The sequence below is a fragment of the Arabidopsis thaliana genome, chromosome 3 (genome assembly GCF_000001735.4).
Source record: "Arabidopsis thaliana chromosome 3, partial sequence".
In the NCBI taxonomy this organism is placed as follows: domain Eukaryota; kingdom Viridiplantae; phylum Streptophyta; class Magnoliopsida; order Brassicales; family Brassicaceae; genus Arabidopsis; species Arabidopsis thaliana.
Genome location: NC_003074.8, coordinates 17,366,978 through 17,391,118, shown reverse-complemented (window position 1 = coordinate 17,391,118; position 24,141 = coordinate 17,366,978). Strand labels below are relative to the sequence as shown.

At 34.1% G+C, this 24,141-nt stretch overlaps 6 protein-coding genes and 3 long non-coding RNA genes across 10 annotated transcripts; 6 read left to right on the top strand and 3 right to left on the bottom strand.

The window, feature by feature from the left end:
* Positions 1-158: 158 nt before the first annotated feature.
* Positions 159-3,236, bottom strand: PLC9 (phosphatidylinositol-speciwc phospholipase C9). The gene is made up of 8 exons (NM_114589.5): positions 2,692-3,236; positions 2,371-2,570; positions 2,151-2,289; positions 1,767-2,065; positions 1,528-1,648; positions 1,220-1,369; positions 1,058-1,141; positions 159-969 (listed from the first exon to the last, which is right to left on the bottom strand). The coding sequence occupies exons 1-8, from the start codon at positions 2,998-3,000 to the stop codon at positions 676-678; spliced, it is 1,596 nt and encodes a 531-aa protein (NP_190306.2). The 5' UTR covers positions 3,001-3,236; the 3' UTR covers positions 159-675.
* Positions 3,237-3,874: 638 nt separating this feature from the next.
* Positions 3,875-5,958, bottom strand: AT3G47210 (hypothetical protein (DUF247)). Its single transcript, NM_114588.3, has 2 exons — positions 5,693-5,958; positions 3,875-5,612 (listed from the first exon to the last, which is right to left on the bottom strand). Exon 2 carries the CDS (start codon positions 5,572-5,574, stop codon positions 4,150-4,152), a length of 1,425 nt encoding a protein of 474 aa, NP_190305.1. The 5' UTR covers positions 5,575-5,612; positions 5,693-5,958; the 3' UTR covers positions 3,875-4,149.
* A 406-nt stretch (positions 5,959-6,364) lies between these two features.
* Positions 6,365-6,861, top strand: AT3G07655. The gene has a single exon (NR_141340.1). It is a non-coding gene; the product is annotated as an other RNA (long non-coding RNA).
* AT3G07665 lies at positions 6,406-6,826 on the bottom strand. Its single transcript, NR_141341.1, has one exon. It is a non-coding gene; the product is annotated as an other RNA (long non-coding RNA).
* Positions 6,862-11,723: 4,862 nt separating the features above from the next.
* On the top strand, positions 11,724-13,676 carry AT3G47200 (transmembrane protein, putative (DUF247)). Of its 2 annotated transcripts, none has more exons than NM_001035748.2 (2): positions 11,724-11,917; positions 12,003-13,676. In NM_001035748.2, exon 2 carries the CDS (start codon positions 12,031-12,033, stop codon positions 13,459-13,461), a length of 1,431 nt encoding a protein of 476 aa, NP_001030825.1. In that variant the 5' UTR covers positions 11,724-11,917; positions 12,003-12,030; the 3' UTR covers positions 13,462-13,676. The 2 variants fall into 2 exon arrangements, with proteins under 2 accessions (NP_001030825.1, NP_190304.1); NM_114587.2 differs by having other exon boundaries at positions 11,884-11,917; positions 12,008-13,532.
* Positions 13,677-15,064: 1,388 nt separating this feature from the next.
* Positions 15,065-16,740, top strand: AT3G47190 (2-oxoglutarate (2OG) and Fe(II)-dependent oxygenase superfamily protein). The gene is made up of 3 exons (NM_114586.2): positions 15,065-15,535; positions 15,981-16,299; positions 16,379-16,740. The coding sequence occupies exons 1-3, from the start codon at positions 15,087-15,089 to the stop codon at positions 16,604-16,606; spliced, it is 996 nt and encodes a 331-aa protein (NP_190303.2). The 5' UTR covers positions 15,065-15,086; the 3' UTR covers positions 16,607-16,740.
* An 831-nt stretch (positions 16,741-17,571) lies between these two features.
* AT3G47180 (RING/U-box superfamily protein) lies at positions 17,572-18,388 on the top strand. Its single transcript, NM_114585.4, has one exon. The coding sequence runs from the start codon at positions 17,666-17,668 to the stop codon at positions 18,296-18,298; it is 633 nt and encodes a 210-aa protein (NP_190302.1). The 5' UTR covers positions 17,572-17,665; the 3' UTR covers positions 18,299-18,388.
* Positions 18,389-19,347: 959 nt separating this feature from the next.
* On the top strand, positions 19,348-19,651 carry AT3G07645. Its single transcript, NR_141339.1, has one exon. It is a non-coding gene; the product is annotated as an other RNA (long non-coding RNA).
* A 973-nt stretch (positions 19,652-20,624) lies between these two features.
* AT3G47170 (HXXXD-type acyl-transferase family protein) lies at positions 20,625-22,447 on the top strand (the record flags this gene model as incomplete). Its single annotated transcript, NM_114584.2, has 2 exons — positions 20,625-21,276; positions 21,693-22,447. 2 exons carry the CDS (start codon positions 20,625-20,627, stop codon positions 22,445-22,447), a joined length of 1,407 nt encoding a protein of 468 aa, NP_190301.2.
* Positions 22,448-24,141: the final 1,694 nt, after the last annotated feature.

Genomic DNA, 24,141 nt, shown 5'->3' with positions numbered 1-24,141 from the left:
TAACGGTCAGAAGATGACCAAGCAAATAGTGACATGTGGCCTAGCATTGTCACCACATTTGTCAATGTTGGAACTAGATCCACTATGAAAAAAATCCAAAACCAATAGACCAAATAAGATCTGCTATGAAAAATAGGATACCTGGAGGCTGGAGTACTCGGAACTAGATCCGCTTTTATTTTTACTTTTACAAATATATTTTTAACATGACCACAAAATGAAGAATGACTAATTTACTTCATCACTAAGTTTCAGTTCCATCAAAAGTTGTTACCCTGAACGGCTGAACCTAAGAAAGTATGCCCCCCAAAAAAATGTATATGTTTTGAACCAAGCTCGAGAAGAACTTGCAGAAGAATGAAAAATAGTTTTTGAAATAAAAAGACAGTAATTCAGTAAAAGAAATTCAAAAATAAAAGTGAAAGAAACTTGAAGTGACAACAAATAACAGGAAAAAGAGAAAACTTTATTTTCGTCTCCAAAGTAAAATGCCAATGCCAAGTTTTTCTGGACCAAATACCTTATTTCCGTATCACAATCTAAGCTTGCCTAAACCCTTTCCCCCTTCCAGGTGGAACTTGAACTAGGGGTCCTAGAAAGCGTAACTTTGAAAGGTTTTAAGAAACACCACTAGATCAAGAGCCGCCACTTGGTAATGAGAAAGAAACTTGTACGCTAAGACCACTTAAAACGTGTGAGCAGCATTGTCGAGCTGCATGCCTTACCTCGCTCATCATAGAGCGGAACAGCACGAATTCCTTCTATTAGTTCAGAAACCGGTAGACAAGTCTGACCACAAAAATAATCTGGAGTTGATACTTCGTAGTCATAAACTTCAAAACTAATCAAAGCAAGGTCAGGATAGGTCAAGGGAAATGTGAATTCTTCTCCCCAAGTAGGTTTCCATTCGTTGTTTTTCACTGTCGTGTTCATAATCTTCTCATCATGGGGTACACCGGCAATACTGATCTGTGCATTTGCGATTAAAGAACCAAAATCAAACTCATTTCCATACCCAAGAAATTAAAGTATCATCTCCTGATTTAGATTTTTGTACCCTAACGTATAAGTCCGGCTTAGACAGTCGACCTATCCGCTTCTTGAAGTCCACAATCCATCCATCTCCCATGTAGATTTTGACCTGCAAGATATAATGTCATCACCCATCCTAAGTGAGAAATAGAACCATAGTATAATTGTTGTAGGATGACAAACAAACCTTTAATGTCTTCACCACCACTGGATTCTCTGTTGGATAGAAAACTCCACTAGAACCTGCATTCAAAAGGAAATTCGGCTTCTTGACGTAACCGCACCCTCCATTTGCTCTAAACATCCCTTGCATCAACCAAAGTTTTTCTTTGTCGTCCTGTAGTACAACATAATGTATTCATGAAACTGATTCCAATAGGTAAGCTCTCCACACAATGCGTACATGCTTGTGCAACCAGTACTGGTTATGAGCAAGAGAAACCAGATAAAGAGAGAGAGAGAGAGAGAGAGAGAAAGAAACGTTTAGAGTCACACCTGCCTGCTTAGTGCAATCATTTGTGCACCGTGCATCCAAGCTCTCTGAGGTTTATAAGGGGGGTTGCTCAACAAGTTGCGTTTTTTTGGACGTGTCCGCAAGAATTTATTTTGGGTGAAGCTGTTTATTGTCAAGAATTTCCTAATCAGTTATATTTTAGTATTTGAGAGGCAACTACTCTCAACATGTTGAGTAAGGGTTTTGGTATGTAGTATAAACTTATTTAACTCAACAATACCTTATAACATCTCTTTCGTACCATCCTGGTTGTTGGACGTCGTCTGTTAATGCTTTTTGTAGCATGCCTCTTGGTTCCACTGCATGAAAGCCAACAACACTCTGGTAATTCTTATCTGTTGACCCCTCTTGTATCTCAAGCTCAACCCCATTCTCAACGGCTTTAGCATATAACAATTTTGTTGGTGGTCTTCGTGATATTAATATCTTATTTTGTAGTTCTGCTGGTGAAGGAAATTCCTCCAAGCTTTGTTGGGGGTCTTCGTGGTATACCATATCACCAAATGTCTGATCTATCATCTACATATGCAACAATATATCATACCAAAAGAATTAGAATACGTAATAATATGAGAAAAACGAGGAGAAAAAGAACATTATAAACCTGAGTAACTTTGGATTGAAGATCCGGTTTCAAGCTGTCCTTGATCGTAATTATCACGGGATAACTCCTCGTGGGGGTAAAGGCATGCTGTTTGATAGCATCCAAACACTCTTGCAATTCTAGAGGCTTTTCAAAGTTCCTATCAAGTTCATAATTAAACCAGAAGCTCAAAGCAAGCTGTATAAGTTTTCATGAAGTAAAGAGGCAGAACAGAATATACCATTTTGGCCTAACGCATATGCCGTCTTTACCAAAAGGCAAAAGATCTAGTTCAACCACTCTCACACCTTGTTTAAGTGCATCAATGATGGGCTCAATGCTGTATAATCTCCCAAAGACATTATTTCCCGTAAAGTAGGATTTGAGGCTAGTGTGAATGAAGTAATGCGATAGTGGAGCATTCATGTCACGATGACGAACCTGAAGAACAGAAACCTAACTCTTACAAAATGTGTTCTTATTTCCAAAAACAAACCAGAAGTAACGACCAACCTATTTCTTTGGTTAATTTTGGAACAGAAAAAAAAGAAAGAAATATCACCTGGTCACTGATCGGGGGATTGAGCTCCGTAGAAAACAGAAACTCGTTCAAGTGAGGAAGCTCGAGAATCGTCAAGTTGCGGAACTTAAGAATATCACATTTTCGGCTTTTTAACTCCCTATCGATTTGCTCTGCAGCGTTCAAGCCGGCACCGTCTTCGTCCTTCTCAGTATCCAACAATTTGATGAACGTAGGTAGCAAATTCGGCATATCGTCATCATATCCATGATATTTATTCCTGAAATAATTTGGGACGCGACCCGGCTGATTCGCCTGTTTCATCTCAAACTTCTTTCTTAAATTCACCATATTGTGAAAAATGGACGAAACCAAAGTATCCCTCGCTTTTTTTAGTTGGTCAACCTAAGACGACTTCAAGAAAGATTTTGCGGTTTGTGAGGTACAAGCAAGCATAGATCCAATGGATAATTGCTAACCCATTTTCTCCTTACATCATTGACCCTCAAGTGTTTTTTCTTTTCTTTTTGAAATTTAAATAGTTAAAATTGGTTTCATTGGTTTGTCTTTTTTTTTGTTTTGTTTATGCGTTGGGCTCATGTGTTTCTGTTGGAACGTCACCGTGGGAACATGATGTGTATTATTAACTTTTTGTTTTGATTGGTTTGTACGTAGTTTTTTTAATAATGTGCCAGTTGTTTTAGACTATGTACTATGATTTTATTTTTTTAACACTTCACCTAATCTTTTCTTTTATCTATCTATTAATTCAATATGTAATCAATAATTTTGTTTAGTAAATATCAACATGTATCATACTTTACCATTTTATTACATAGTAATCATCAACATCCTAGTTGGCTTGTTTACCACTTTTACTTTTATTTTCTTTTGTGTATATGTTTTATGATTATATATTAATAATAATTATCGATTAAAATTAAGTTAAATTAAAAAGGTTATCGTTCAAATCCATTTCACTAAAAAAATGAGTTTTTTTGTCCTATATTCAAATCAAATGCAACAACTCTCTCTTTATAAAATGAAAATGATGAATTTTGATATAAGAAAAATAGAGACTCGACTTCGATAAAGTTTTGGACTTCACTGAAAATTAGCATGAAGTTATATCCCGTTCACCCTAAGTCAGGGCAGCTGCATGACAAGTTCAAGACTTCTCATAGCGCAAGATAATCGAGAAGACAAAGCAAAGTCAAATTTATTTCATCAAAGGAAAGTAGAAAAGCTTTATTTCATGCAAATTAACAAGAGTAACAAAATACTTAAATACATATATAGGATAACATCATAAAACGAAAAAGATAGCAATAACACAAGTTACACAACTGATAAAAAACAGGGAACAATGATGTTTCTGTAGAAGATAAAAACGACTTTAATTCCATTGTTTCTACATAAGCTCGAGCATGTTTGCTTTGCCTGGAGGACGTTCCATCATGCGGTTTTGCTGTTGCTGTTGCTAAGGTAGAAGAATGGTATTTAGAATCGATAAATTGGACGAAAGCGCAATGCCACAAAATTTCTTGGTGACAGTAAAAAACTTCGACATATTGAGTACCATTTTGAGGTGTTCTCGTTAATTTCCACAAACACATTCCGTAAATAACTTGCATGTATGTCAAACACTACATCTTTACATATAGTTTTGAAGAACTTTGATACCTCCTTCTCGCTGCCAAAGTAGTTCTCTATGATCCGGCGACGACTTAAGAATGTGGCATCTTCCTTGCCGTTTAGAAGGCATCCCATGAAAACCACATAGCTTGTTATGTGGTTGGTACTCTTTGCGTAAAATTGTTCAAAGGCGACGCAATTGAGCAAGATTGAGATAATGAACCCATCCAATCTTAACACTGGTATTTGAAGCCTGTTCTTCTTTAACCTTATATCTAACATCGAATCTGCACCACTCCTTAAACTGAAATCTATTCCTTGGAGAGAAAGTCTTGTAGCCGACAATAGCAATGTAAGACCGGAGGATGATTTCTTTCTAGATTTACCCTTAGTGAGTTGGAAATCTTCGTATCCATCCATAGGTAAGAAGCTCATACGAATGAGGTCAAGAAGATGTTTTGCGTTGAAGTTTCTGTGTTTGACCCAATATCTTTCTGGTTTATCCATTGAGAGGTTGAAGAAGCTAAAAGCCATCCTGTTTAGATCACCAGGTACACCTATCTCTGATTTGTCAAATAAAGTTTGAAGAACAAAGAAAGGGACCTGGTTTTCCAAGAGGAGGAGATCACTCTGAATAGACGGAAGAATCCATGGGATGGTGAGAATTGGATCCTCACTCTCATACAATTCTATCTTTCTTGACACGATAAGTAACAACATGAGAATGAAGCACCCATCAAGAATCATCATATACACTAGTTCATGTGGACTTCCCTCAAGACCCTCAGAATAAGATTTCCTTATCTCATCTTCCCAATCCACTACAGCGTTAAACAAGACATCTCTATCCACGCTTGCCGTGCGTAAGAAAAGGTGTAGAAACCGAAGCTTGTGCTGTTGAATCATTTCGAGGTGTTTTCTCCCGTGATGGTAAGGACCAATGGAAACAACTTTGGGCTTATAAGCTTCAGGATTCATTTCTGCGAAGCTTTTAGGGACTCTGAAGATGCAACAAGATTCCTTACCAGCTGATTCCAAGAGAAGCACTCGTTTCTCACTTCTTGAGTCTAACTCTACCTGCTCATTGATGTAAGATATGATATATTTTCTGTAAAATGATGGTGGAGGTGAGGAAGGTGATGAATATTTCTCGGTCTTTTCTCCCATGTAATATGATGGTGGAGGTGAGGAAGGTAAGGAAGGTGATGAAAGTTTCCCGGTCTTATCTACCATGTAAAATGATGGTGGAGGTGAGGAAGGTGATGAAAATATCTCGGTCTTCTCTGCCATGACTTAGTTCCACTTGAATCTTGCTTTCCTGAATTTAGCTAGAGACAAGGTCGGATTCAAATTTCAGATATATATAAATCGAGATTTTGATTCGAGAATAAGAAAGCTAAAATCTTACTGTGAGGGATGGATAGTAGTTGAACCGTGAGTTCTCCCCCCTTGACTCTTGAGATGAAGGTAAACGTGTAAGGGGTGACACTCTTGACTCTAGAAAGGTGAGAGGGAAACGTGTAGTCTCCACTAATGGTTTCGATACCTTTATTAAAATTACAACAAAGAAAAGAGTAGGAAAAAAAAAAGTGATATATAAGGGTTCTTGTTAAAGAATCTATTAATGTATCTCTAAAGAGGAATACAAAAGTTTATGATTATACAAAAGTATTTTAACCAACGAAGATGCTCTAACTATAGTCGAGAGCAATTATATAAGTTTTTCTTTTTTTTCTTTGACAGCAACTTTCTTTTGTTTTTAAATTTTATATTTTAGTGGTTAAGCCGTAGATGTGGACATTTCAACTACTATACTCCTAATTAAACTCAAATCACTTCATCTTTTTTTTTTTTTTCTATACAATGAGTATTTAAATTAGTGATACTAATCCACAAGGTGAAATTGTATGACAAATAACCAGATGATTTTCCACGCTTTGTGTAAAAATTTATGTAACAATAACTGATTTCAGATTGTACTCATGAATTATGAATATGATAAGTGACATGATAAAGGTTCATGGTCATTGTGACCATGATGTGCTAAACGATAGGTCGTTATAATTGATATATGTCTAACCACATGTTTGAAGGTCGTCATAATCGAGATGAGTTGAACCATGGGTATGAGGATTGCCATGACCTGAGATACACTGGGATATTTAAGTATGAGACACACGACAACTCAGGATGCATGCTTTAGTTTGGTTGCCGGAAAAAATCTAAAAATTATTCCTCTAAATCAGGTTATAAACTGATCAAGAAGCATCTTGTGCACTCTCAACAGGCACCAATGTGTGGCAAGTAAAAACCTCCCCAAAGCTCAAACACTTCCTGTAAAAGATTGCAAATGGATGGAGCCCTCCCAGTGGGGTATGAAGATAATCTCTATCAATGCCAAATTGTTAGAGAACATTATGGATAGAGATTATTTTGGTTGGGTTGGTATGGAGGGCTCAAGTGTCTTGATGACTTTATGTACTTTTCTTGCTTTTGATAGCTACTCAGACAGATTAAACCGAGACACACGAACTAAAAATATCCCTATTGAATGAAGTGTCCTACTGTCCTTGGACTCTTTGTGTGTATGCAGGTTCTGTAACGTCCTTTCGTGTTTTTTTTTTTAATTCCCAAAAGTACATTTCATGTATTCTTTGTATAACATCAATCTTATCTAAACAATATTGAATTTATTTTACTTCAATAGTTTTTCTAAGACAGCCTGTAATGGTCATCGATCTCATTGACTGACAGTCTAGTTGTCGATAATTATATATTATTTTTTCCACAAATTTGTCGCCTATCACATGACGAAGATTCCTCAAAATTCCTGACAAATATTCCGTTTTTTTATATAACTAAAAAGGCGAAGGATCCTGACAAATATGTTTGATAGTAACATGGGAGTTCGATTGTATAACAAGAAACAAGTTTACTTTACTTTTCTTTTTATCTTTGAAATTTTATTAATGCAATTACAGTAAAAATTCTATAAATTAATATTTGATAAATGAATAAATACAATAAATTAATAAATTTTGTCGGTTCTAAGTCAGATCAATATAAAAATTAACAAAAATTGATAAGATAATAAGATAATAACTTTTTTGAAATCTCTATAAAAATTAGTCTTAATATTATAAATTAATAATTATAGATCTTATTATAGGGGTGTCAAAATGGGTAACCCAACTCAACTCAACCCATTTTGTTAAAAGGGTTGGGTCAACCCATAACTTATTTAATTTGATGAGTTGAGTTGTTAAATGGATTAACCCATTTTAAGAAATAATTTTATTCATTATTATTATAATACAATAATAAATAATTATCATTAGTAATTCATTATTATCAAACTTAGGTTATTTACGGATTCCACTTTTTACGGGTCTACGTTTTCAGCGGGAAAATCACGGATTTACGTTTTTGGCGGGAAAATTAAAGGTTTACGTTTTTGGCGGGAAAATTACGGGTTGATGTTTTTGGCAAGAAATTTACGGGCTTACGTTTTTGGCGGGAAAATCTAAGGTTTACGTTTTTGGCGGGAAAATCACGGATTTACGTTTTTTGGCGGGAAAATTACGAGTTTACGTTTTGGGCGGGAAAATATCGGGTTTACGTTTTTGGCGGGAAATCATGGGTTTATGTTTTTGGCAGGAAAATTACGGGTTTACGTTTTTGGCGGGAAAATTACGGATTAATGTTTTTGGCGGGGAAATCATGGGTTTATGTTTTTGGCAGGAAAATTACGGGTTTACGTTTTTGGCGGGAAAATCACGGGTTTACGTTTTTGGCGGGAAAATCACGGGTTTACGTTTTTGGCGGAAAAATCACGGGTTTTCGTTTTTGGCAGGAAAATCACGGGTTTACGTTTTTGGCGGGAAAATTATGGGTTTACATTTTTTGCGGGAAAATTACGGGTTTACGTTTTTAGCGGAAAAATTATGGATTTACGTTATTGGCGGGAAAATCTCGGATTTACGTTTTTGACGGGAAAATAACGGGTTTACGTTTTTGGCGGGAAAATCACGGGTTTATGTTTTTTTTTGAAAAAATTACGAGTTTACTTTTTCTCAATTTCATCGCTTGTATATTTAAGAAATTTGGAAAAATATTAATTTTATTAAATTGGTTTAGATGTGTTGGTTAAACTTAAATTGGCATTGGTTTAGAGATTTTAGTTGGTTTAATTCAATTTTACAAAACTTGATGGGTTAATTGGGTAAACCATTGAAACCATTAACCATTACAACCCAACTCATTTTACTCATCAAACCAATTGACTCATCAACTCATTTGACCCATCAACTCATTTGAATCAAAATTTTCAACTCATTAGGGTTCATGGATTGAGTTGAGTTGAGTTGAGTTGACCCATGAATTTTGAACCATTTTGACACCCCTAGATCTGAAATATACATTTTAAGACTAATTCTTATATGAAATTTTTGTTCAAACTTTAATTATAACTCTTTTTAAAATACAATTGGTATAATCTCTATCGTATTCACATAACTTTTTGCGTATTTAATCCGTCATAGTTGATTTTGTAAAATCTTGTATTTGAGAAGGTATTGCTAAGATTTGTATAAAGAAAAATTAGATTAAGCCTCACGTTTACGTTTACTTGACGTTAATATCGTAGATATACCGACACAATATTTTAAAGAAAAATAAATTAAAGAAGTCAAATAAAAATAAAAATCTAACATAATTATATATGTAAACAACAAAACATATGGAAAATTAAATTAAAAACATTTTAAGAAAAATATAGTATTATATTTTACGTAAATATTTCATATCACTATAAATTAACATTTTAAGAAAAATATGGTATTATATTTTACGTAAATAGAATAAATTAATATTACTATAAATTAACAAAATTTCATGGTCCCAATATTATTAATTTATAGAGTTTCTACTGTAATTGTAAAACCGAAGAGAAATACAATTCTCAAACAAAAGAAATTTAAGTTGGTAGACAAAACAAAAATCTTCGGAAATATAGTCGAAAAAGTATTTTCGAGCATTAGGTTCTACAAAAAAAGGATGAAACACCAAAAAATACAAAACATATATTTTAAAGAAACCTTAAACTAGAAACATATGCAACCAACCTTATATCTTAAGAGAACAAATAGACCCAAAAAACATAGAGACATCTTATTTTGAAGTACGCTCTCTCGTTTTGCTTGATGATCTCTTCTGTTTGGAGTTGGTATACCAAAGTCCTTTTTATCTTTCGTTTGGTGATTTTGCTGTAAACATTTATATCGTTTGGACCTTTAGTTTTCATATAGTTTAGGTTATGTTCTTCTCGTTTGGGCTTAGTTTGCAGAAAAAAATATTTCTTTCGGCAACATATTTTTTTTTGTCGGTTCGGCAACACATATAGTTCCACAATGTATTATTTCTTTGTTTTATCAATCACTACAAATGACAAAAAAATAATAATAAAATGGTTGGTTAATGGGTTAAAAAGGCCGGTTGGTGGAGTTGGTTGGAAGACACGGTTGGCTCGTATCTGTAAATAAAATATGTTTTATGTTTATCCGGTTGAGCCGTGGCGATCAAGGTTAAGACAATACAGCTAATTCGTTAATCGACGTCGCTTATTTAATTCGTATTCATTAGCCGATTAGAAGACAAAACATCTAATTAGTTACCTACTTACCTATACCTGATCGTGGGTAACAGCCTTACAGGCTCATGGCAAATTGATATTTATAAATAATATATAGGTCCTTTATTTAAGGATAATCATGTGAATCTCGACATCAGTGACCCTGTAATTTGAAATTTAATACGTTTACCTACAAAGTTTGAGACTGGATGACAAAAAAAAAAAAAAAAAAAAAAAAAAATTTTGAGACTGGTTTACATGTGTACAGTATCGTGCCAAGGTCAATAAAAGTTTAAGGCAAATTTTATAAATGTTGCCTTTTATATTCTTTTTTCTCAGATAAATTTTTTATTCATGGTATATGTGAAAAAGGAAAGCTACATTTTTACAATAAATTTTCATTAAAAACGAGATTTAGTGAGTTAATGTTATAAAATGCAAATAAATATTTTTTAGATGTGATGTTATGTTTTGTTTTTCAAAGTAAAAATTCCTTAAACACTATTTTAAAAGTAAGTACTAAACCTATTCTTTTTTAGATGTAGCTTATTTTTTTTTTCAATTTTGTGTGGCGCAAATGCCCTTTTTTCTCCATGTAAATACGGCTCTGCATGTGTATGATAAACTTGTATGTTTTTTTAATTCTGACAAAACTTTGAATAGATATATATTTTTTATGTGCTAAAATTTGGGAATGTCTATAAAAGCTTATATTTTTAAATTATAGACGTTAAATTCTCAACTTTTTGATATATCGTTTAAATATTTAAGTTTTTGTTAACTTTATAATTAAATAGTTAACTTATTCTTATTATATTATATTAAGGTCGATGTTAAACTTTTTTTTTTTTTTTTTTTTTTTTTGGAACAAAGGTCGATGTTAAACTAAGAGACAAAGTATGTAAACATGATTAAAATGTCGTTTAATACCTAAATTTTCGATGATTTTGTTTATAGGGTTTAATCTCTTAAACATGTTCCATAAATATTCTCAACATTAAATCCAAAAACAGAGCACATTTTAGGATTAACTAGTCTAAATCTACTTCCAATCGCTTCATCAAAATTCAACAATATTCAAAAAAAAAAATATTCTCAAATTGAAATCCGTCTTTGGAGAAATAGAATCCAATTACGTTTTTGCTACCTGAAAAAATATTCTCAAATTGAAATCCGTCTTTGGAAAAATATAATTATTAGCTTTAACATTCTTTTATCGGTTATCGGTTTAAACATTAAGCCTTGACGTTGATCGATTAACTTTTTTCTAATATTCATCGGAAAGTAGAATACCGATAAAAGAATGTTAAAGCTTTAACCCAGTAAATAACGTTAATTTAGATGTTCTTCTAACATATAGCTAAATTCTATTCATTGGTTAACTCGTAAATTTCTTAAATTAACACATGTGATTTGTAAAAGCTAATCTTTGTTCTCGAGACTTTTTTGTCTCAAAACCTTTGCGACAACTTCCTAGTCCGACCATTTTCTAGTTACTTTGCCGACTACTTCGACTCATGTTTCTTTTAAAACAGCCATTTTCTATTTCTTCCACTTTAACTTGTTTCATAAATTCCCAAATACATCGCAGATATCTTTTCCCGAACTTTTGTCACAATACTTTATTTTCTCATGTTTTTTTTTTCTTACTCTCTCTAAATTTTCCACGCCATATATCATAACGATGGTTTTTTATAAATACTTTGCACTTTGGAAAGTCGTTGAAAAACATCAAAACCTTCATATTTTCCGAGTTTTATAACGTGTATTGGTTTACTTATTTAAGAAGACCTGCCTCAGTGGTAAGACCCACGAACAAAAAAATTCCTAAACATTATATCTATTACCATTCTAATTAGACTACTAATTAAATTACCCATTAGAAAAAATAAGACAAAAAAATAAAAACAAAGAAAAAAAAGGAGAATGAACCCTCACCTGCCTCTAAGAGGCAAGAGTAAGGCAGAAGAAGAACTCACGGTTCAACTAACACTCACAACAACAGTAAGATTTTCGCTCTATTTTTCTCGAATCAATATCTCGATTTATTTTTATAACTTGAATCCGACGACCTTTTCTTTGAACCTAGGAAAGGAGGATCGTAGTGGAACAAAATCATGGCAGACAAGACGGATATAATTTCATCATCTTCCGATAAAGCTTCTCCACCACCACCATCTGCTTTCAGAAACTACTTATCCTCAGGAAGTAAGGAACCAGTGCTTCTCTTGGAATCAGCTGGTAAGGAATCTTGTTGCATCTTTAGAGTCCCTGAGAGCTTCGTAGCATTGAATCCCAAAGCCTATAAGCCCAAAGTTGTTTCCATTGGTCCTTACCATTACGGTGAAAAGCACCTCCAAATGATTCAACAGCACAAGCCTCGGCTTCTACAGCTTTTCCTAGACGAGGCAAAAAAGAAGGACGTGGAGGAAAATGTCTTGGTTAAGGCTGTAGTTGATTTGGAAGATAAGATAAGGAAATCTTATTCTGAGGAACTTAAGACAGGACATGACTTAATGTTTATGATGGTTTTGGATGGGTGCTTCATCCTCATGGTTTTTCTGATCATGTCGGGAAACATAGAATTGAGTGAGGATCCAATCTTTTCGATCCCCTGGCTTCTCTCGTCTATTCAGAGTGATCTTCTACTGTTGGAAAATCAGGTCCCTTTTTTTGTTCTTCAAACTTTGTATGTTGGATCCAAGATTGGTGTCTCTAGTGATCTAAACAGGATAGCGTTTCACTTCTTTAAAAATCCAATAGATAAAGAAGGCAGTTATTGGGAGAAACACAGAAACTACAAGGCAAAACATCTTCTTGACCTCATCCGTGAGACCTTCTTACCTAACACGAGTGAATCTGACAAAGCATCATCCCCACATGTTCAAGTTCAACTCCATGAGGGTAAATCTGGAAACGTACCATCCGTAGATTCTAAAGCGGTGCCGTTGATATTGTCGGCCAAAAGACTTCGCCTCCAAGGGATAAAGTTCAGGCTAAGAAGGAGTAAAGAAGATTCCATATTAAATGTAAGATTAAAGAAGAACAAGCTTCAGATACCACAGTTAAGATTTGATGGGTTCATCAGCTCATTCTTCCTCAACTGTGTTGCCTTTGAACAGTTTTACACTGACAGTTCCAACGAAATAACAACCTACATAGTCTTCATGGGATGCCTTCTAAATAACGAGGAAGATGTAACTTTCTTGAGAAACGACAAGCTCATCATAGAGAATCATTTTGGTAGCAATAATGAGGTCTCAGAGTTCTTCAAAACTATCAGTAAAGATGTTGTGTTTGAAGTAGATACAAGTTACCTAAACAATGTGTTTAAGGGCGTGAACGAGTACACCAAAAAATGGTACAATGGATTATGGGCTGGCTTTAGGCACACACACTTTGAATCACCATGGACTTTTCTGTCATCGTGTGCTGTTCTTTTCGTTATTCTTCTTACCATGCTACAGTCAACTGTTGCCATTCTTTCCTACCTGAACGACAAGAAAGGTAATGGAAACGCAGCTCCTCCTCCATTGGGTCTTCCTTAGGGAAAATCAAAAGATGTGAGCAGTCTTCTCTTCTACACACCTCATTGTTTCTGCATCTATATGTTTTACCATCAGCTTGAGGTTCACTTCTTGTATTATGTTGTCTATTGACTTTTAGTTTATCTTGTGTTATTGCTACCTATATGGTTTTATGAATTTTTCATATATTTGCATGTTATCGTTACTTTGCAGAAATTATCTTGTTGATATCTTTTCCTTTGATGAACTCTCTCTAGAAATAGAAATCATCATCAAAAAATTTAACCTTTATAAAATGTAAACGCCTGACCCGACAAAAGGTAAGAGCATCTTCATCGGCAAAAGTTATGTTGTCCGGATATCTCTTAAATATATTAATTTATTACTTTTAACTATTTATTTAAATATGAAATTATAAGGGAAAAACTAACCAATCATATTTAGAAACGTGTCAAGTGAGTATTTCAAAAATATTATCCTTTAATTTATCTTCTCTTTTTGAAAGACCATGACTATCAAACAAAGCCAATGACATGTGACAAAGAGTTATATTAGTTGAATTTTCAAGGATAAACAATGATATCAAATGTACATCCCAATATTAAGCAATACATTTATAGCCATGACTTACCTGAATCAAATATTACTTGCATCTATACTTATGGAAGTTAATTAGAAAGATTGCTTGGGCTTGTTCAGTTATTGGCCTTTTACACAGGTGATACAAGGGCCTTATATTTGGTGGCTTGGTCACAGGTGGAAAGATCCGTGCGGGCTGGGAATGGGATGGGTCGATAAACGAAGCTATGTCGGGTAACTTGACCCAGAGTAGGATTTTTCCTTCTATGTAATCTCTAACACATCAATCCAGGTTAAAGTTATTTTTAACATTGCTCAAATAATAGTATAGATGACTTCTAGAGAGAGAGAGGGAGAGAGAGAAAAATTAATTCAAAATGAAACTACTATACACAAACACAACGATGACTCGGTCGTCAATAACTAAATAACTCTCATAAATATTTCTCTTTAGTAACGCTTCGTTTTGTTTAAATTTATATCATGGTTTTATAGATGCATTACCTCTTATTCACAAAAGAGAGAGATAGCAGAAACAATGAGTCCATTTCAAAGGAGAGCATGAGCAACTCATAGTCTTAGGCTTAGCCACCAGAGTTTCGACCTAATAATAGAAGTCGCGACAACAACCAGTAGAGGCCCAATAAGCAATAGCTATCCCACTACCTCTCTCTATCCATCAAAGTTGCTATGTGCATCCTCGTTGCTAGTTCACTAGCCTCTAAATGTATGCTTAATAGCTTTACCAAACTTATGATCCGAAAAAGTCATACCATATATTTCTAAATTTAATTTAATCACAATAAAAAAAATATGAAAAGAAATTAATTGACCTAAAAATGAAAAGAATAATTTATCAAACACTTACATAAACAACAAAATTTAATTAAACCTAAAATTACAGAACAGTACTCGGTCGTCAGTTACTAAATAAACCTGACACATGCAATATTTTTCGTTTGTAACGCTTCATTTTCTATAGAAAGATAATATCAATTTGCATTACCCCTTATTCACAAGAGAGATAGAGAGATATCAGAAACAACGGGTGCACTTCAAAGGAGAACATGAGCAACTCGGAGTCTTATCCACCAGAGTTTCGACCTCTAATGAGCGAAAAATCCACTGAAACGGGTCTAGACCGGAGCAAAGATATCGATATCCCGGTTATCGATATGGAGCATTTGGACATGGAGAAACTGAGAGAAGCATGCAAAGACTGGGGGATCTTCCATTTGGAGAATACTGGGATACCCTTAACGTTTATGTCACAGGTGAAAGAGATAACGGAGTCAGTGTTGAGTCTGCCGTTTGAAGAGAAACGGACGTTGTTCGGCGTTAACTCTCCGTTATCGTATTACTGGGGAACACATACGGTAAGTCCATCGGGAAAAGCCGTAACGAGAGCCCCACAAGAATCTAGTGGTCACTTGTTCGAAGGCATCAATATTCCTCTTGCATCTCTCTCTCGGCTTCTTGCACTTTCTTGTACTGATCCCAAGCTTGAGTCTTTCCGGTACGTACGGCGTCGTTTAACTGAATTCTTAACTCTTACTTCATTGGTGGGTTTAAAGAATTTAATCAAATCGAAATTCTAGTTTTGCACAGATTAGATAGCTTCAAATTTTATAGCTTAAAGTTGTTTTAATCTACACTTCTCCGATTAAAGATGGCCGGTGACTAGATCTATGATAACACCGACGTAAAGTCACGAGTTTTACGTATAATCTACGAATGTGAAGAAGAAAAAAAGTGACAAAACTACAAAATCATTAGACGATAAAAACTTAATTTAATGTCGAAAGCACATATACCACTAGTTTTACAAATGACGTTTCATGAATATTAATGAGTAAAGTTTTAGGATAAATTATGTTATTGCGCCCATTATTCATTTCTTTTGTCTTTTGGTCTCATAGCTCACAATATTATCAATTATCATTGTGTGATGAGTTACGCAGAGTGGTGATGGAGGAATATGGGAAGCACGTAACTAGGATTATTGTGACCCTATTTGAAGCTATAATAGAAACCTTGTCCCTTGAATTATCCGGTGACCAAAAAATGGGCTACTTATCAGAGTCAACAGGTGTGATACGTGTTCAACGGTATCCTCAGTGTACCGAATCCCCCGGACTCGAAGCTCATACGGACAGTTCGGTGATATCGATCATAAACCAAGACGATGTTGGTGGGCTAGAGTTCATGAAAGATGGGGAATGGTTCAATGTCAAACCTCTTGCCAGTTCTTTTGTCGTCGGTCTTGGGGATATGATGCAGGTAATTAAGTAACTAACGTTCCATGCATGTTAAGATATATTTCATATGAGATAAATCAATAAAAAATCATATGATACAGGTGATAAGTGATGAGGAATACAAGAGTGTGTTGCATAAAGTAGGAAAGAGGATGAGGAAGAAAGAGAGATACTCGATAGTTAACTTTGTGTTCCCGGACAAAGACTGTATGTTTAACTCTACTCGCTATAAGCCATTCAAATTCTCGGAGTTTGAAGCTCAAGTTAAGCTTGATGTTGAGACCCATGGTAGCAAAGTCGGCCTTTCTAGGTTCCTGAGCAACCCCTAGTCTTGTATTCTCTTATTTTCTCCGAATATGTATATTTACAATTTGCTTTTTCTTTGTATCCTAAAAAATACTTATATTTGCATGGCAAAACTTTTGTATTTGCAAGGTTTATTTGTGTATTAAACTTTTATATACAAGTTAAATGATAAATACAAAGAAACTTAGTGCCTTAAAAGAAGACGAAAATAAGCTCTAACATTAGACTTTGGATCCTCAAACATTTGCACCATTTCTCAGCCATGGAAATAAGTTCAAAGCTTATCCCCACAACCAAAAAAAAAAACTTCCATCAACCTAGGCAACAAACAAGTGGTTAAATCTTAAGATGAACAAATTCACAAAAAAAAAAAATACTTCTCAATTTTTACGAAATAGGTTGAAAATGTAAAATACAATTCTAAGCTAGTTTTACATTATTATTATTTTTTGGTTTGTGATCAGCTAGTTTTGCATTAGTTAGAAGAGATGAAATTTATATAAAGAAAAAAGCTTTCCACATAAAATTACTAAGGAGGAGAAGAATAAACTGAATATATACTTTTTCCTCTAATAATCTTGTTCGATACCACCAAAACCAAATTATATTGTTTTAATCTTTATAGATTATAAGTAATATATAGTATTTTGCACAAAAATAAATAATAATATATAGTACAAGCGATTTAGTCAGAACAAAAGTTTAATGTGATTGTCTATTAGGCTGGTTATACACAAGTGAATTTCTATATATATAGAGGAATATGTCATGCATTCTCAGAAATGCTTTTTAGGTAGATGCAGCATATCGTCCAAGATATGACTTTTCTTTCTTCGCAAACCCAAAGTTAAGGGAAAATGCATACCTGATTGGCAAATTTAAAACTTATGCAATATTTGCTTATAATAGCGAAAAAGGATACCCTAACTTCCGCATGTTTCTTTTGTATTACTTTGTACGGAAGCTGTCCACAATATTCATTTCTTGTTGCTTAAGTAACCTCTCTGACATGAAAGCCATTTTCATATAAAATTCCGGAGCTCGGCTTCCTAACCATAACACAATCTACTTATTCTTCTCTAATGGATAACCAAGAAGAAGAGCCTAAGCAACCTCCAAACAAACTTCCCGATCTAGCCCTCTTTGAGCAAGCAAATTCTGAAGTTGCTCTTGCTGCCTCCCAAGCTAATTCCCATTTTGCCCATGCTATGCATGATTCGTCTCCCTCAATGATTTCAATGATAGAAAGTGACGAAGAATCTGAAGATGAAGAAGAAATCAATGAGAACTACTACGAGTATTTCGATAGCAATGGATTTGGAGTAGATGAAGACGAAATCAATGAGTTTCTTGAAGATCAAGAAAGCAATTCCAACCTTGAGGAGGAGGATGATTTCTTGGAGGAAGAAGATGAGATTGATCCCGACCAATTGTCTTACGAGGAACTGATTGCGCTTGGAGATTTCATCGGAGTCGAAAACCGTGGGCTAACTCCTATTGAAATCTCTACGTGTTTGAACGCATCTACATACGTATTTTCACATAACAAAAACGAGATTGATCGTTGTGTAGTTTGCCAAATGGAGTTTGAAGAAAGAGAATCTTTGGTCGTTCTCCGACCTTGTGACCATCCATACCACTCTGAGTGTATAACCAAATGGCTTGAGACAAAGAAGATTTGTCCCATTTGTTGTTCTGAACCATCTGTCAGTTGAAATGTAATGGTATAAATATTTTAATTATCATTAATTAGTTTATTAACTTTTTTGGGGGATTAAACCTACGACCTCTAGGTTTTGCATGGGGTATTTTACTAGTTGAGCTATTGAGACTTAGTAAATATACTCATTCTTATAACAAATTAACCAGAAAAGAAAATTGAAGAATTTAGAAAATAAACTTACATTTTGGTTATAAACATTACATATTTTTATTTATTAAGTTTAAGGAATCAAAGATATATACGTAAAACAAGAGGCACGGTGATATATGAATCTTACATAATCCAGAACTAATTATATAAATTAAAATAAAAGATCTTAGAATACTACAGTTTAATTAAGAAATATTAACAACAAAGAAATTTAATTAAGAAATAAAAAAAAAAGTAAATACATATCTCACATATTTTTTAACACAACAAAGAAATTTAAATGAATAATATAAAATATTGAATTAGAAATTCACAAGATAAGATATGCGAAGTAAATATGCACAAGAATACCCACCCAGACTTGAAAAGTCTCTAATGCCATTGATGAAATCGATTTTTGACAGATATAAATGGATATCCGTTAAGGATTTTATTTTATTTGTTACACATAATGAAAGGGTAGTGAGCGACATATAGATAAAGACTTGAAAACATATTTTCACCGGCCAACTTAATGAAGCAAAGACAAATCGAAGGAGACGCACATTGTTACTGTTGGCTCTTTAGAGTCTTCAGTTAAAATTATAGCAACCTTGTCATCTTTCACACTTAAAAAAAAAAGAAAGAGTTAGTCTCTTAAAATCAGAAATTTTCTATGCAAAAGTGTAAGAATATATATCTCAAATTGTATATTTTGATTAGGAATTTCAGGAGTTATAGGGCATACAACCAACACGCCACAAAGGTCGTAGAATTTTGTAGGGAGACCTATTTCGCCAATTTGATGGTTCACGAGTACATTTTCTGATTTGAAGGATCTTTCTGTACGCACAAAAGTATATTATATCTTTCTTCACAGGAAAAAAAACAATTATTCCACTTTGATGATGTTCAATCAGATTGCAACTAATAATTCCCACAAATAATGATTCCACGATGCACTTTTCCATGCAATACGAAGAATGGTTATGCATGTATGATATTTCTATGATGGACATGTTCTCTCCGCAACACACGAGACCACAATAAATGATTCTGTATGTGGGACTCTAAACTTCCAATAAGTTCTGTCATTAATTTGCAAGAAATTGCATTATTTAAGATCAAACCCACGCCTGCTGTAAAAGCTTTTAAAAGGGGCTTGCAGAACCACAAACAATGTGAGGGGTTATTTGAAGGATATACCCCGTGATTTGATGGATTTTAGATGACCTTTTATTATTTAAGAATAAAATAATACGAATATATATTGGATCATTGCTTTAGAATGATTTTTTCTCTAAACCTCCCTTTTATTCTATCTATGATTCTTTTAATGCATTTAAATCATCACTTATACTAACAGACGATCGGTTTTTTACCAAAATTTTTTACATGAAAAGGTTGGATCAAATGAGACAATCGGAATGAACATTGTCTACATATATTACAAGTCGGTTGTGCATGAACATTGCGTAAAAATGGTTCAAAATCTCGGATTATTAGATTAGACGTCAATTAAATGCTTGAAAATCTCACCTTATCGGAAAACTATTATTTTCTCTTATAAAAATGCAGTTGTAGCAATCAAATTTTTAGAACAATTTTCTCTTATAACATAGATTTTTATAAACGATATTCAGAGGCCAACCTTTATAGGCGCCCCTTTTCAATATTTTTCTATTATTTCCATGCATCGGGTGAGTCTTTTTCTAGTTTATATATATCTTGCCAAATGTTTGTATTATAAAACCGTCTCATTTTAAAGCCACGAAGCCAACATGGCAAAATAAAAAAGAACCACCCCGAATCAAGAGAAAGGAAAATTTGGAGCCCAGTAAATACTGATTAGGTCGTGCTCGTGAAGAGAAATGAATTAGTGGCAGAGCATTAGGCACCAAGTGGCTTACTAATATGAGTCTTACTTAGCAATTTTGTTATTAAATGTTACAACCATCGTTAAATAAACTCACCAAATACTGATTAAGTCTTGCTCGGGTAATGATAGGGAGAGCACTAAACATCAAGCGGCTTACTAATAAATATTAGTATTACTTAGCAATATTGATTATAAATCTTCACTCTACTTTCGTTAAATAAACCCACTCGGAAAATGGGAGAATTTTCGAAATGATTATATAAGAATAAGCTATGATAAGAGCACTACTCATTTACACACACAACACACAATGCCAAGAAGCGACAATTCATGTCCCTTTGTCGTTGAGAAGTCAGAAGTGGTTCTTGTGAAACCCTCAAAGCCAACACCTGATGTCACTTTGTCTCTCTCTACCATTGACAACGATCCTAACAACGAAGTAATCCTGGACATCCTATGCGTCTTCTCCCCAAACCCATACGTTCGAGATCACACCAACTACCATCCGGCTTCTTTTATTCAACTCGCCCTCTCTAATGCCCTTGTATATTATTACCCTCTCGCCGGAAAACTTCACCGACGGACGAGCGACCAGACACTCCAATTAGATTGTACGCAAGGCGATGGAGTCCCCTTGATAAAGGCAACGGCCTCGTGCACTCTCTCTTCTCTCAATTACTTGGAGAGTGGTAATCACTTGGAAGCAACATACCAACTTGTTCCTTCACACGACACTTTGAAAGGTTGTAATCTTGGGTATAGGCCTCTTGCTCTACAGATCACTAAGTTCACATGTGGAGGAATGACTATTGGCTCTGTTCATTCTCACACCGTTTGTGATGGTATTGGCATGGCTCAGTTTTCTCAAGCCATACTTGAACTGGCCGCCGGAAGAGCCCAACCCACGGTCATCCCCGTCTGGGACAGACACATGATCACTTCTAACCAAATTAGTACTCTATGTAAGAAATTAACACAACTATCTCACTTAATTCTTTTACACGTTAGGGTTAATTTTTTATTATATAAAATATAGTTTTCAAAAGTATCGTTAATTTAATTTAAAAATTTTAAAACCCCCTTTGGGTGGGTCCTAATCTAGTATACACATAATTTACATATATACATGCAATTTCCATTTTATCATACACATATAATTTCTACAAAATCTTTTTCAGCATATCAGAAAATATATAATTATTTGCGAATATTTGTTCGTTCTATGTGTGGGATCGTTTTTTGTTTGTTTTCTTAAATATTTGATTTTAGTTTGGTCCAATTTTGAATAATGAGATCATTGATCAATACAGTATATATTATGAAAATGGATCTATATTACGTTTATCCATGTGAAAATTTTAACACGTCGTGATTTTAGGCAAGCTCGGGAACGACAAAAATAATCCAAAACTCGTTGATGTGGAGAAAGATTGTTCTTCGCCCGATACACCAACGGAAGACATGGTCCGTGAAATTCTGAACATTACATCCGAAGACATCACTAAACTCAAGAACATAATTATCGAAGATGAGAACCTTACCAATGAGAAGGAGAAGAACATGAAGATCACGACCGTGGAGGTTCTTGCGGCCTACGTTTGGAGAGCAAGATGTCGAGCCATGAAGCTAAATCCCGACACGATTACGGATTTGGTTATATCCGTCAGCATCCGCAGCTCTATCGAGCCTCCATTACCTGAAGGCTACTATGGAAATGCCTTCACTCATGCTTCCGTGGCATTGACAGCGAAAGAGCTAAGCAAAACACCGATATCTCGCCTTGTGAGGCTCATAAAAGACGCGAAGAGAGCGGCGCTTGATAATGGATACGTGTGTGAGCAACTTAGAGAGATGGAGAATACAATGAAGCTGAAGTTAGCTTCCAAGGAGATCCACGGAGGAGTTTTCATGATGCTGACTGATTGGCGTCATCTTGGGTTGGATCAAGACGTTTGGGGAGGTTTAGTGAACATTATACCTTTGGTTCCTCTGACACTGCCCTTTTTGTGTGTTTTGTTACCAGCGTCAAAAGCGGTTCCGGGGAAGAGCGGTGGTGTTCGGGTGCTGACAACACTACCTAGGGACGCGATGGCCAAGTTCAAGGAAGAGATAGATGCAGTACTCCATCCGTGAAACGATGCTAGTTCATGATTCCAAGCTCATAAGAATATGATTCTAGCTTGTATTATTATCATTGGTTCCATGATATGCTTGGCTTATTTTGGATTTAAGAAGAAAACAATTTGGTTTTTGCATTTATTTTGTAACAATTGACTCTTTTGTGTTCAAAGAGATTGAAAGAAATTCACTTTTTTTTTTTTTGTCAACCATTTGTTTGTTAGGGATAATATCCGAAAATCTGCGAATTGAGCAACCACTCTCTCAAGATTAGACTAGAGATCCAAAAAATAGAGATTGTGGGTTAGTTCATTGCGTACATTTATTTCACATGAATTAAATAGATCGACCACAAAACTCTTGTTCATTAGACTTAATTAACAAATTAAGTTTAGCAATTTTTTTTTGTCAAAAATTAACGCTCTAAACAATGCAGATTTTGAAGGTTTAGGGTCCGAATGGTGACTGCGTTTTGCGGTGCGGGAGAAGTGCGGTGCGGTTCAAATAGTAACAAAAATACATAGATACTGTTATGAATAAAGATGGATGCCCATTATAAGACCCATCATCTAAGTCCATCTAGATGTTTGTAGGGTTTTACCTTTTCCTTGTACTCCTATATAAAGAACCCTTTTCTCAATGGAATAACACACTCATTTCTTCTATCTCTTTCTCTGGTTATAACACGTTATCAGCACGCTCTAAAAGATAGATATAGAGATTCTTACATTTTTTTAAGAACCATGTTTACTTATCGACTCATGGTTCATAGTACTTATTTTCTATTATTGAAACAAAACAATATGAACCGATCGATGATTATAGTATAGATCGGTAAAAGCATGTTTTCAATGATTCAATAAAGAAGAGAATCATGCTTATCATTTGTTTCTATAATTACTATCGCATGATTCAATGATTCTACAAAGAAAATCGTTAAAGAAGAGAATCATGCTTGTTAATTGTTAATTTTTGTGATTTACTATTACAATATTGAATATATAAATTACCAATTTTATAATTATATAACTAATTTTGTAACTATTCATAGCCCGGTGGTGGGTGATGCAAGCATGTATTAATGTTTTAGCATTCCAGTTTTGAATAGTTGCATCTATATTCAATATCATTTTATAAATATTATATTGTCTAAAATCCATTTATGATTGATATGATATCCCTTATTTAACTCCTTTGATTAAAACGTTATACATATCTTATCACTTTTAGATATTGACTTTTCCATATTAAATATTTGATTTCCATATATTTGATTGTGTTATTATTATTTTTACTAAAATCGTTGCAAAATAATTTTTCTTTTTATAAGATTCCATATATCTAAATCTTTGTGTTATTATTATCTAAATCTTTTTATAAGATTTCCATATATTTGATTGTGTTATTATTATTTTTACTAAAAACGTTGCAAGATAATTTTTTTTTTATAAGATTCTTTTTTCTAAATCTTTGTGGTATCTAAAAAAAAACAAAAAAAAAAAAACAAAATTGTTCATGGTTTTACCCTAATTTTGCACGAAATCATTTTACCCAAATCTTGCACGAATTCATATTACCCTAAATAAAAGTTTTATCAAGATATATGTAAAATCCGGATTTTTCACAAAATAGTTTTATTCTGATTGGTTTTACAATATTGCATTAAAATTGTATTGTTATATAATACTTGATTATTTTATGAAATAAAT